Genomic DNA, 14,480 nt, shown 5'->3' on the forward strand with positions numbered 1-14,480 from the left:
TCTAGCACGTACATTTTTTATTGTAATTTTATTTTTAATACTACTCCGTCTTCGTACTTAGAGCATTTGTAACATCAGAGCACATCTCTGTGTGAAAACCCTTGTAGACGTTTGAGAAGTAGACTTTGTGCTATCATTTACACCTTCTGTATTCACATGGACACTGATACCCATTGAAACAAAGTCTGTTGACCTCTTTTCTCACATTGCAGTCTTTCTTCCTTTGCTCTTTTGACATCCTGACTTCTGCTTGTACATGGTGGCTGCCATTTGTCCTTTTTTTAAATTTAATGAGTAATAACTGTTCTCAACAGCCTGCGAGAAGAGTTGAGTATATGCGATCCAGGTATAGACTGTATTGCTCATGGAGGTGTAAGATGGGAGGAGGTGGCACGGCGTCCTATTTGTCCGATGTGATGAATATAAAATCACTAGAAATAGGCCCGATGCTATCGCATTGGGAGTGCTGTGAAATGAACGTCTGTCTATGCTTAGTGGTGCTGACAGGAGCAGTGGTTGAGTGGGGCTGGGGGCATACAGATCTGGTGAGTGGGGCTGGAGGCATACAGATTTGTTGGGGGGCTGTAGGCATACAGATCTGGTGAGGGGAGAGCTGGAGGAATACAGATCTGGTGGGGGGGCCTGGGGGCAAACAGACCGGGTGGGGGGGCTGGGGGCATACAGATCTGGTGGGGGGCTGGAGGCATACAGTTCTGGAGGGGGCGCTGGAGGCATACAGTTCTGGTGGGGGGGCTAGGGGCATACAGATCTGGTGGGGGGGCTAGGCGCATACAGATCTGGTGGGGGTCTGGGTGCATACAGATCTGGTGGGGGGGCTTGGGGCAAATGTGGCGCCCCTGACCTGGTCAGGCACCACTGAGTACTGCACCCATGCTGGGTCAGTACTTCCAGGTAATCCTGAAGGCTGGAATAGGGTGTGTACGCACAGACACATAGCAACCAGGTCTCCCACACCTGAGAGGGGACCCTTGGGCAGACCCAAGAGGGGGCTTGTCTTCACATCTCATCAAGGGGTGGAATGGAGAGGCTGGAAGCTAAGGTTGCAGCGGCTGTCAGGAAAGTAGGAGGAGAGCCAGTCTGGTAGCAAGGAGCGTGGTTGCTAGGAGAAGCAGACACGGTCACTCTAGTCAGACCCTGCACGTGAAGTAGCTGTTAGCAGGGGAGAATGGTCACCAGCAAGTCAGTCAGAAACACGCTGAGGATGTCAGTCGGTCGAGTACGGGGACTTCTGGTGACTAGGCACGCACTGGGAACAGGTCCCTAGAGTAGATGTCCATTTATTGATCTGCTAAACCTGCATGTGAGGGGAACTACAAGTCCCTCACCAACCAACTAGATTCCGAGCCTCAGCAGCAACGAGGGAGCCCATAAGAAGGATCGAGCCATCTTCCTTGGTCCACGCTGCCGGCAAACGGGCCAAAAAGGGGAGAAAAGGCAGTAGCGGCTTCCCTGGATAAATCACACAGTACTTCAAGTGAGGGGTTATCCGAAACAAGAAGTGCTAGGAAGGCAAGTTAACGGTTACCCTTAGACCGGCCTAAAGGATACCTGGTTTCACCTGGTCAATCTCAGCATCGCCCGGGTACCTCACAAAACATCCAAAAGTGAGTAAAAACAAGTTGAAAGACTTTCCGGACTGGGGCTGCTATTTTACACACCCGAGCCTGGGGGCAGCCTCACTCACGAGAGGTCACACCATCCGACTGCAGACTCCATCAGCCCCAGACGCTCGTTAAACCTGCAGTGGCGGTCACCCATAATCCTGACCGCAAACCATTAATGGCGTCATGACTCCTGTACATATACAAAACCCACATACCTGTTGCCAGAAATATCAAAGTGAAGACCCTGTGGCATCCCCTAAGGTGGAGTGGTGTCCCTGGGGCGACCGCTGCAGGTGGGCGACACACATACATATCTCGTTGGGGGGGGGGGCTGGCGGCATATAGATCCGGTGGGGGAGCTGCGGGCATACAGATCTGGGGGGGGCTGGGGGGCATACAGATCTGATGAGGGGGGCTGGGGGCATACAGATCTGGTGGGGGGTTGGGGGCATACAGATCTGATGGGGATCTGGGGACATACAGATCTGGTGGGGGGGCTGATGTCCCCTGCAGTAAAGTCCCCATTGTTTCATAATGTCCCCTGCAGTAATGAGCTCATTGTTTAATAATGTGCTCCTGCTGGTCCCCTTCTGTCCCCTATTATGACGTTGTTTACACACAATAAAGATAATCTCACTTCTCCTCTGTGCCCTCAGAGCCTTCAGCTGCTTCTTGCAGGCACACAGACCCCTCAGTGATAGCGTCCGGTGTATGGAGCGGCCAGGGCGGGATGTTGTCATGACTTTACTGTAGTTGAATGCTTTACGGCACCACAAAGCATTCAACTGCAGTAAAGCGCTGACAGCAGAAGCGGTGGCGGCCCTGGACAGGTGAGTATACAGCAGTGTCTGTATGAAGACATATGTGTGTGTGCGTGTCAGACTGGCTACCGGAGGAATCTCTAGTAATACCAGTCCTGGCTGCGGTTACCTGAATTGCACTCCGGAGCGCTCCCCTGAGCTCCGGAGTGCAGCATGGACTGAACTCAGGGCTTGCAGGACTTAACCACGAACATCGAATGATTGATTCCACAGCGGTTGTGGTTCAGTTCATAACAGCTGTGGACAGGCCGGGCTGAACTCCAGAGCTCAGGTGAGAGTTCCGGAGTTCAGCCCGGCCTGTCGGCAGCTGTCATGAACTGAATCGCAGTCGCGGGAATCAATTACTCGGCGCTCACGGTTCAGTCCAGGCTGCACTCCGGAGCTGCGGCCAGGCCTGGTATTACTGAAGATTCCTCCGGTAGCTAGTCCGACAGTGTGTGCTCGGTGTATCCATGTGTGTCTGCTATGTGTGTATATGTGCTCACGTGTATGTGTGTGTATATGTGTGCAGTGAGAACCTGGAAGCCGGTGCATCGTTCAAACTGCGGCTGCACAACGGACAGTGCCGCGGTGCATCACGGAATTGGAAAACAGACAAAACTGCCAATCATGTATGTAGATGGCTGAAAGTGTTGGCAGCCTTGAACTTGTTCCAGAAAATGAAGTATTGCTCCCAGAAAATTATTGCAATTACACATGTTTTGTTATACATGTTTATTTGCTTTGTGTGTATTAGAACAAAAAAATAAAAAAAATTGCCTTTGGCGCCATTTTCAGAGACCCGTAATGTTTTTATTTTTCAGGATCTGTGGATAAGTGATGATGAGCTATTTTTTGCGTCCTCAGCTGACGGTTTTACTGATACAATTGATGAGTAGATGCCATGTTTTGATCAACTCCTATTGTATTTAATTGCAATGCTGCAGCAGCCAAAAAGTAACAATTTTGACCTTTTGAATTTTTGTTTCATTACGCTGTTTACCAATCGGATTAATTTATTTTATATTTTGATAGATAGGACATTTCTGAAGGCAGAGATACCGAATATGTGTGTTTTTTTAGTTTAGTTTTATTTTCAATTGGGCAAAAAGGGGAGTGATTTGAACTTTTGTGCTATTTTAATTTTTTTTTTCACTTTTTATTGTATTTACTAATCCCCTTAAAAGGAACTAAAGTTGCAGTCATCCATTCGCTTCATCAGCATCATCACTTCATCAGCATCAGCACTGCTGTGTACAGCAGTAATGATGACTTCCTATGAATGTCGGCTCGCAGCCAACATTCTCAAGAATTTTGTCATGACAGACACAGGAGCTATCCGCTGACCCCCGGCTGTCATGACAACCCATGATGGCGCCCCACGATCACGTCACAAGGCCCGTGATGGGAACAGGCAATGATGCGCTCTACGCCGGTACATGTGAAATACCACTGTTAAAGATTGACAGCGAGATTTAACTGGGTAACAGCCGCAGGCGGATCTCCGATCCACCTGCGGCTGTTAGGAGCACATGCCTGTTGAGCAGATTAGCCAATTAGATATGTGCTGGGAAAGATGTGGTCTCAGCGTGCGGCCCACATCAAACCAAGGGACATGACCTATGAAGTAAATATACCTCATAGGTCGTGAAGGAGTTAAATCACAATTTTTTTTAAAAATAAATTCATAAATGATAAAAGAGACACAATATAATCAAAGACAGCATAATTTAACATGAAAACGAAATACAACTTACCAAAATTTGACTCATCTCCAATTTCCCTCCCATACTTCATCATTGCTTCCGCTAGTAAGGCTTCAGCTTGAGGGTAGCCAGGTCCCTTTTCTTGACCCCGAATCTTTGACATTGTGTTAATCATACTGAGTTTAGCTCGGGAAGCTGTACAGAAAAAGTGAACATCAAAAACAGTGGTATTCCAGTTTCAACAAATAAATATTTTTCATTATTAAGTTGAATGGTTTTTCTGCCCGACAGTTCTCTAGATCTTGTAAATTGTCTCTCCGGGAAAGAGACAAACTCTAGCGCCACCTATTGGAATTAGCAATCCTAAAAGTCAAAAGTGGCTTTTTAACAAGCCTTTTCATATAACTAAGGATTTATGCCAGATCAGAACCCCAATTTGCAAACAGTGTTTCGGGGTGATTGCGCCTCGTCAGTGCAAAGTGTGGGTATCTGATCTGGCTTATGAGAAGCTATAGTGGGGTCCACGGGGAAGACTATTCTGCTTGCGGAGACCTGACAAACCAGTCTGGCTGTCAGTGAGGAGACTTATAGCTGCAATGCCCCTCTGGGAAATATTCAAATTGCCTCTCCACTTTTGACTTTTAGGATTTCTACTTTCAATAGGTGGCACTAGAGATTGTCTCCTTCCTGGAGAGACAATTTGAATATTTCCCAGAGGGGCATTGCAGCTATGAGTCCCCTCACTGACAGCCAGACTGGTTTGTCAGGTCTCCGCAAGGAGAATAGTCTTCCCCGTGGTCCCCAGTATAGCTTCTCATAAGCCAGATCAGATACCCACACTTTGCACTGACGAGGGGCAATCACCCCGAAACACTGTTTGCAAATTGGGGTTCTTATCTGGCATAAATCCTTAGTCATATGAAAAGGCTTGTTAAAAAGCCACTTTTGACTTTTAGGATTGCTAGTTCCAATAGGTGGCGCTAGAGCTTGTCTCCTTGATGGAGAGACAATTTGAATATTTCCCAGAAGGGCATTGCAGCTATAAGTCTCCTCACTAACAGCTAGACTGGTTTGTCAGGTCTCTGCAAGGACAATAGTCTTACTCGTGGTCTAGATCTTGTATTCATTCAATGGAAACCCATCTATGCTTACACTGGTGCATATTTTGCTGACAGTACAAAAAAACATACGTAATAAGCCCTTCATTTGTGTGATCAACACAGGATATGGAGAAACTTTCAGCCACTGTATTGGCTGAAACTAAAATTATATGAGAATTTAAACATACGGTATTATACTGTATATTAACAAAAAGCATAATATGCATGTAAAAGTTTGGGCGACCCTAGTCAAAATTACTGTTATTGTGAACAGTTTAGCAAATTGAGGAAGACACATTTCATTTCTATTTTAAGTAAAAAAAAACAACAAACAAGCAACATTATTTTCATCTTTTCCATTTGAAAAATGACAAAACAGAAAAAGGACTGATGCAAAGGTTTGGCCACCCTGCATGATTAGTGCCTAGTAGAATTCCCTTTGGTAATTATCACAGCTTGTAAATGCTTTTTGTAGCCAGCCAAGAGTCTTTCAATTCTTGTTTGAATGGTTTTCATCCATTCTTCTTTGAAAAAGTCTTCCAGTTCGGTCGTCTTGCATGCACCGCTCTTTTGAGGTCTAGCCACAGATTGTCAATGATGTTCAGATAAGGTGACTGTGATGGCCATTGTAAAACCTTGAGCTTGCACCTTTTGAGTTAGTCTATTGTGGATTTTCACACGCGTTTTGGATCATTATTCATTTGTAGAAGCCATCCTCTTTTCAACTTCAGCTTTTTTACAGAGTGTTACGTTTGCATCAACAATTTGTTAAAATTTCACTGCATACACTACAGTGAAATGTTCCCTGTGTCATTGGCTGCAACACAACCCTAAAGCATGATTAATCCACCCCAATGCGTAATAGTTGTCGATAAGTTATTTTCCTGAAATTTTGTGCCCTTTTTTCTCCACACATCTTTGATAATTGTGACCAAAGAGTTCTGTTTTAAACCCATAGGTCCACAGGGCTTGTTTCCAAAATGCATCAGGCTTGTTTAATGTTTAATGCCCTTTTGCATACCGCTGACACTGAATCTTATGGTGAGGATGCAGGAGAGGTTTTCTTCTAATGACTCTTCCATAAAGGACATATTTGTGCAAGTGTCTCTGCAGTAGAACAGTAGAACAATGTACCACAACTCCACAGTCTGAAAAATCTTCCAGAAGGTCTTTTGCAGTCGAGCGGGGGTTCGGATTTGCCTCTCTAGCAATCCTACATTCCCACTGTTCCTGTTAACTGCCATTTCTTAATTATACTTTAAATTGAAGAAAGGGCAACTTGGAAATGCTTTGCTATCTTCTTATAGTCTTCTCATGCTTTATGGGCCTCCACCATTTTCATTTTCAGAGTGATAAACAGCTGATTAGAAGAACCCACGACTGCTGTTTTTTGGCACAAGGTTAGAGGACGCTGGGTTTTTATAAAGATGTGAAATTTGCATCCCCTGGCCTTTCCTAACAATCATACTGAACATGCCATAACCCTAACAGTCTAATTAAGGTCTGAAACCTACCTTGGTCAAAGGTATCTGAGCACACAAACCTCTAAGGGTGCCCAAACCTTTGTATTGGTCCATTTTCCTTTTTGTAATTTTTCAAATGTAAAGTATGAAAATATTTGTTTTGCTTAAAATACAAAGGAAATGTGTCATCTTTAACTTTATGCCTTTTAGAGATCATTTCATTTTCCACTTGCTTATCTGTTCACAATAACAGTAATTTTGACAAGGGGTGCCCAAACGTTTACATGCCACTGTATGTATCATTAGCAACGTAATCATATATGCTTTAAGAAGTTCTGCTTTCTAAATTTTTGAAGATGGCTGCAGATTGAGAGGCAACAGGTGATACACCAAATCTACCTCCCTCCATTGAGAAACTTAACACCTGCTATATGTGTTTGTAGAAGTTATGGATGCTAGGATGCTAGTGCAAATACTGTGAGTTTTAATGGAGGAGGTCGAGATGTGGCTTATCACTTGTTCCTACATCTGCAGCCATCTTCTAGATGGGAGTGCTGTGCAGACAGCAGTGAAGGCCTAGCAAATAAAGCTGGGCAGACCCGGATTGTAAAAGTCCGGATCCGCGTGGTCAAAGTTTCCCAGGTGCCGGGCCTGGGCAATCACGGCTGTTTGATCCAGATCATTAAAAAAAATAAAGAAAACCAGAATGAAGTGAGCACTTCATACTTACCGAGGCTTCGTCGTGGCTGTAAACTGCTCCCGTTCGGCTGTACACTACTGCTGCTGCGGCCTCTGCTCATCATTGCTCGAACATATGCACTCAGCACTGCTTTCCCCACTCACCAGCCGGTCTTGCGTCTGTGTTTGGTTGCAGTCAGATGTCCCCCAGCCTGTGTGACCACGTCTGACTCCAATCAGTCATTGCGGGTCATTCATTCTATGGAGCACACAGCAAGCAGTCATGCTCTATGGCCGCTCGCTGTGACACAGATGTTGCAGAGCAGGAATCGTCATGAGACTTTGTGTGGATTACGTCGGACCTGTAGGGGTGTGTTGAAAGAGTAAAGTGGTGAAAGAGGGTGGCTTTTTGTAATTTTATTCCAAATAATGGATTTTTTTGGTGTCTGTGTTTATTTACTGTCACTTATTGATTAGTAATGTGGGGTGTCATAGACGCTGCCATTACTAATCCAGGACTTTGTGGCTGCTGTGTTCTGCCATTAACTCCTTATTACCCCGATTGCCACCGCACCAGGGCAACCGGGAAGAGCGAGGTAAAGCTCCGGGATTGTCACATCTAATGTATGCAACAATTCCAGGCAGCTGGAGGCTGATATTTTTAGGCTCGACCTCCCCAGCCTACGAATACAGCCCCAGCTGTCAGATTTATCTTGGATGGGTATCAAAATTGGGGGGACCGCACGTCATTGTTATAATAATAAACAAAAGGCCCCATGCGGTTCCTATTAGGCCTGAGTCACACTTGCAAAGGACTTGCACTTGTCTCACATCGCATCACCCAGCATGGCCGCACACACTCTTCAGACATGAGACAAGAGCGGGTCGGCTGCCTGCACTTCTATGCAGCTGCATACTTGTGCCTGGAGAGCGTCAGGCCGTGCCGGGTAATGCGATGCAAGACTCGTGCAAGTGTGACTCCAGCCTTCTGGTCAACTCACACGAGCGGTATAACTCGCAGGAGTCTCGCATCGCATAACCTGGCAGCCACACACTCTCTCCGGACACGAGCGTGCAGCTGCATAGAAATATATGCAAATGCACGCTCCTGTCAGGAGAGTGTGCGGCTGTCAGGTGATGCAATCCGATACTCGTCCAAGTCATACGGTTCGTGTAAGCGCACCGTAAGGCCAGAGTCCCACTTGCGCGAGTCTCGCATCGCATCACCCAGATCAGCTGCATGTATTGCTATGCAGCTACACGCTCCTGTCAGGAGAGTGTGCTGCTGCTGGGTGATGCGATATGAGACTCGCGTGGGTGTGTGACCTTGGCCTTTTTCTGATACACAGCCATGATAAAGCCCGACAGCTGGGGGCTGCAGCAGTGGGCTTTATTTGTGCTGATATCAAAATACAGGGAGACCCTGTGCCAATTGTTTTATTTATTAATTTATTTTATACCACGATACGGACCCACGAAATTTGAACTGCTTTCTCCACCCACCGGCCGTCCTGGAGCCTGTGATTGGTTGCAGTCAGCTGACATGCTGCCACTCAGGGTGGGGGTGCGTCTAACTGCAACCAATTACACGCGGCGGTGGGTGGGAAAAGCAGTGAATATTCAATGAGGGTTAATTGTCGGCTTCAGAATTGAATGCGTAACCTGGAAGCACTGTGTTGCCATGACAGCGGTTCGATGAATACACCTTGCGCCCTCCTACTCCCCTATCTCCTTGTACCAAAATTTTTAATCTCTGGATTCTGGTTCCCATAGACATATATGGGTACCAGATTCCGGACTGGATCTGTTTTTTTTTTTTAAATTTAGCAGGGACCCGCTGGTCACGGTTTTTTTTGCGAGTCCGCCCAGCTCTACTAGCAGTAAATCAGATGACTGATACATTTGTGAACATAAAAACATAAAATGTTATAGACAAAGGGGGCTACCTGGATTGGGCTGAAGATACTCTATTGACTTGGTCATTATTTCAAGGACTGCTCTACTAGTCACGTCAACTTTCTAGAATAAAAACAGAAAGAAGAGAGTTTTTATCAAAAAACATTACTTTTATGCATTATTCTTTACCAAATACAGATAATGACTGTAAAAGAAATATTTTATTACACTATGATGAGTGACATATACATATTTACTTCAAACCAACATACAGTAATATTTTTCTCATCTCTCATCTAATAATCCAGAAAATATATTTTGCATTTGTTTAAAGCATAGACCTCCTATAAAATGTGGGTTCCCCAAGATCGGAAGGAAATTATAAGAGTTCTCTGATTAAATACAATGTTGTCTAGCAGCAGCTATAGTGACATAAAAAATCTACACACCTGTTAAAATGGCAATGTCTTAGTCATGTAAAAAATCAAAGCAATTAAGAACTTTTTACACTTTAATATCACCCATAATCTGTACAAAGAAACCAATGGAAATATTTATGTATTTCTTTTTTTATGTTTTGGGTTTTCTTTGGGGGGGGCGGGAACATAAGTGTGAACACCCTTCTACAGTCATATAAAAAAGTTTAGACATCCCTAATAATGTTAACCTTTTTTCTTTAAAGCAATTTGGGTTTTTGCAACAGCTTTTTCATTTTTATATATCTAATAACTAATGGACTGAGTAATATTTCTGGATTGAAATGAGGTTTATTGTACTAACAGAAAATGTGCAATGCGCATTTAAGCAAAATTTGACCGGTGTAAAAGTATGGGCACCCTTATCAATTTCTTGATTTGAACACTCCTAACTACTTTTTACTGACTTACTAAAGCACTAAATTGGTTTTGTAACCTCATTGAGATTTGAACTTCATAGGCAGGTGTATCCAATCATGAGAAAAGGTATTTAAGGTGGCCACTTGCAACTTGTTCTCCTATTTGAATCTCCTATGAAGAGTGGTATCATGGGCTCCTCAAAACAACTCTCAAATGATCTGAAAACAAAGATTATTCAACATAGTTGTTTCCACTGTGAGGAACATAGTAAAAAATGGAAGTACACAGGTACAGTTCTTGTTAAGCCCAGAAGTGGCAGGCCAAGAAAAATATCAGAAAGGCAGAGAAGAAGAAAGGTGAGAACAGTCAATGGCAATCCACAGACCACCTCCAAAGACCTGCAGCTTCATCTTGATGCAGATGGTGTCAATGTGTATCGGTCAAAAATACAGCGCACGTTGCACAAGGAGAAGCTGTATGGGAGAGTGATGCGAAAAAAGCCATTTATGCAAGCAGGCCACAAACAGAGTCGCCTGAGGTATGCAAAAGCACATCTGGACAAGCCAGTTACATTTTGGAAGATGGTCGTGTGGACTGATGAAACAAAGGTTGAGTTGTTTGGTCATACAAAAAGGCGTTATGCATGGAGGCAAAAAAACACAGCATTCCAAGAAAAGCACTTGCTACTCACAGTAAAATTTGGTGGAGGTTCTATCATGCTTTGGGGCTGTGTGGCCAATGCCGGCACTGGGAATCTTGTTAAAGTTGAGGGTCGCATGGATTCAACTCAGTATCAGCAGATTCTTGACAATAATGTGCAAGAATCAGTGACTAAGTTGAAGTTACGCAGGGGATGGATATTTCAGCAAGACAATGATCCAAAACACCGCTCCAAATCTACTCAGGCATTCATGCAGAGGAACAATTACAATGTTCTGGAATGGCCATCCTAGTCCCCAGACCTGAATATCATTGAAAATCTGAGGGATGATTTGAAGCGTGCTGTCCATGCTCGGCAACTATCAAACTTAACTGAACTGGAATTGTTTTGTAAACAGGAATGGTCAAATATACCTTCATCCAGGATCCAGGAATTCATTAAAAGCTACAGGAAGCGACTAGAGGCTGTTATTTTTGCAAAAGGAGGATCTACAAAATATTAATGTTATTTTATGTTGAGGTGCCCATACTTTTGCATCGGTCAAATTTTGTATGAATGCGGATTGCACATTTTCTTTTAGTACAATAAGCCTCATTTCAATCCAGAAATATTACTCAGTCCATCAGTTATTAGATATATGAAACTAAAATAGCTTTTGCAAAAACCCAAATTGTTATAAAGAAAAAAGGTTAACATTGATAGGGGTGCCCAAACTTTTTCATATGTCTGTATAATTGGGAATGTGGTTGTGTTCAGAATTAGCCAATAACATTTCAACTCATATTAAATAGTAGCCTGTTCACAGCTTCCATCATTTACATTGATTCTGAATATCACCATACAAACTTTAGCTATTCTAGTAGGCTTTTCCTGACATTTTCTTACTTGCATTTTACAGTAAAAGCCGTAGTTCGTAAACAGTTTACAACACAGCAAAGGGATCTCAATGTTGAAAGTTTCCAGTCAGAAGAAGGGTACAAAAAAATCTCCAAGGAAATAGATGTAACATTGAACACTTTAAAGACGGTCATCAAGAAGTGGCTTAAATTTGGCATTGCCTAGAACTGGACATCCCTGAAAAATTACTGGTAGTCTCCAGGACCAATTTTTTGGTTGTCTTTCCAAGAGACCTACAGCAACATTACAGAATCTGTGGGAATTATTGGTGAGTAATGATTGGGTAGTGCATGTGACAACAATTTCTCCTATTCATCATGTGTCTGGTCCGTCGGGCAGGGTGGCAAGATGGTAGAATTATATTACAAACAAAAAAAAAAAACATGTGTTTTCCCAAAATCTACATCAAGTCTCCTAAAAGCATACGGAAAACCATGTTATGGCCTGATGAGACCAAGATTGAATTTTTTCCATAATTTCAAAATGTTTGGTCTGAAGCCAACCTATGTATTACCAATCCACCTTCCCTTTCCCCCACAGTGAAGCCTTGTTGAAGTAGCGTAATGCTGTTGGGTTTGTTTTTCGAGAGATTTGACTGGGGCTTTAGTAAAAATATCAACCAGTTTTGAATACAAACCTTCAAGACTCTACTAAATAGAGGAAAATGTTGAGGAATTTCGCCTTTCAGCAAGACAATCACCATAAGAGTACCTCCAAATCAACAAAAGAATGTCAGATAAAAATCAAAGTTTAGGAATGGTTCCAACCTGAATACAATTGTAATTCTGTGGGTTGACCCAAAGAGGTCTGTACACAGGATATGCCTTTGTAATCTCAGAGATTTGGAGGCCTATTCCAAGCCAAGAAGGAGTGGCCAAAGATTGCCAATTCTATTTGTTATATGTGGATAGACTCCTACCCAAGAAGACTGATCGCTATCATAAATTCAAATCTACTGGTAGAAAGTATTAAGTTAAGGTGTTTGTATTTACGCATCCACATTATTTTACTTCTTGATTTTTTTTCCCCATCTGATTAGATTTTGGGTTGTTTTTCAATTGAATGGCACAGATTATAGGTGATACTAAAAGTGGAAAATGTTCTCAAATGATTCTTTTTGATATGATTTTTTTACATGACAAAAACCTGGAATTCTATTAGGGGGTTGTAGACTATTTATAGCCAATGTATAAATTGTTTCACTAATTTTGATAACCAATCAGTACTCAGGACTATTGATCGATTAAAAAAATCATAGTAAACAGATTTTTCTAAGTTTCAAAAATTTCTTGTGGAAGACACAAGGTTTTGCAATCTTGATATGTCATTTCTTTTCATTACTGCTTGCATTCGTTCCAACACATCTTTACCCTACTTTCTTGAATGTTATTTTAAATACCTCTTTCTAGTTGAGTAATTTTTTTTTCCAAAAAGCAAATGACTTTGTCTACTCTATGGCAGAGGTCCCCAACCTCCCCAACCTTGAGAGCCACATTCAGCTTTGAAAGAGGGTAGTGAGCCACATCTAGCTATCACCATCCTCACCGTATTAGTATCTAGAGCCCCCATTAATGGTATAATGAAAGCTCTTACTGTATATGCAGTATACCAAGATCCAGGGGTTCCAACCTTACCCCATTTAGATCTGCTCTTTAATGTGGTGCTACTCACAAAAGTCACCACCAGGAGACCTGCTTAATAGCCGTTTTCTAGACCAGGTGGAGGAACCCTGGTCTATGGTATGTTATGGCCATTTATTAATGAAGCATTATAAATATACAAGGAATATGCAAGTCTTTGCAAACAATACTTTTTCTATATTGCTCACTGCTCCAAAATACTATAGTTGTGTCTAGACTCTATAGCGACTACACAGAGCTATCCAGATTTCCAGACGTTTTGGTGGAATACATCCTAAACCTTCTGGAAAACTGCACCTAAGGAAGGTTTTTTTCTGTGAAGGGGGAGTGGAAATGGAGAGTAAAAGGTGTGGTTTCAAAGCCTGTGGCTACATTAGGTTTCTACATTTTAGAAGATGGCTGCAGACTGATGGACAAGTGATGATACACCTGCTATACGCACTTGTACAAGTTATGGATGCCAGGAAGCTAGCGCAAATACAGTGCGTTTTAATGGAGGAGATTGAGAGACGTGGCTTATCACATCGCAGCATAATGCAAGTGAATGTAGGTGCATTGGTTCCACTAGGTACCATGATTGCAAAAAGTCAGAATCATTTTGAGTTTTTGTGACTGTGGTTGAGCATTGCAATGCAATACCATTCACTTGCACTATGTAGCAGCAGAATACAGTGAACTATGGCCGTACCGAAGTTGCCTTATAGCCCAAACCTATAAGTTGGTAAGTAAAGATTATTGGAAGTTACAGTGGCTTGCGAAAGTATTCGGCCTCCTTGAAATTTGTCAACCTTTACCCACATTTCAGGCTTCAAACATAAAGATAAACAATTTGAAATTAATGGTGAAGAATCAACAACAAGTGGGACACAATTGTGAAGTTGAACGAAATTTATTGTTTATTTTAAAAAATAAAAAACTGAAAATTGGGGTGTGCAATATTATTCATGCCCTTTAAGTTAATACTTTGAAGCGCCACCTTTTGCTGCGATTACAGCTGCAAGTCGCTTGGGGTATGTCTCTATCAGTTTTGCATATCGAGAGACTGAAATTCGTGCCCATTCCTCCTTAGGAAACAGCTCAAGCTGAGTGAGATTGGATGGACAGCGTTTGTGAACAGCAGTTTTCAGCTCTTTCCACAGATTCTGGATTGGATTCAGGTCTGGACTTTAACTTGGCCA

General features: G+C 42.9%; 1 protein-coding gene across 1 annotated transcript in view; it reads right to left on the reverse strand.

Moving 5' to 3' along the window:
* The window catches only part of SH3GL2 (SH3 domain containing GRB2 like 2, endophilin A1), a 247,014-nt gene that overhangs the window by 67,780 nt on the left and 164,754 nt on the right, over positions 1 to 14,480 (reverse strand). The window contains exons 3-4 of the mRNA XM_075316478.1: positions 9,319 to 9,391; positions 4,183 to 4,326 (exon numbers count right to left, since the gene is read on the reverse strand). Coding sequence (XP_075172593.1) covers positions 4,183 to 4,326; positions 9,319 to 9,391 — 217 coding nt within the window. The remainder of the gene's footprint in view (positions 1 to 4,182; positions 4,327 to 9,318; positions 9,392 to 14,480) is intronic.

The sequence above is a fragment of the Anomaloglossus baeobatrachus genome, chromosome 1 (assembly GCF_048569485.1).
Source record: "Anomaloglossus baeobatrachus isolate aAnoBae1 chromosome 1, aAnoBae1.hap1, whole genome shotgun sequence".
Taxonomy (NCBI): Eukaryota; Metazoa; Chordata; class Amphibia; order Anura; family Aromobatidae; genus Anomaloglossus; species Anomaloglossus baeobatrachus.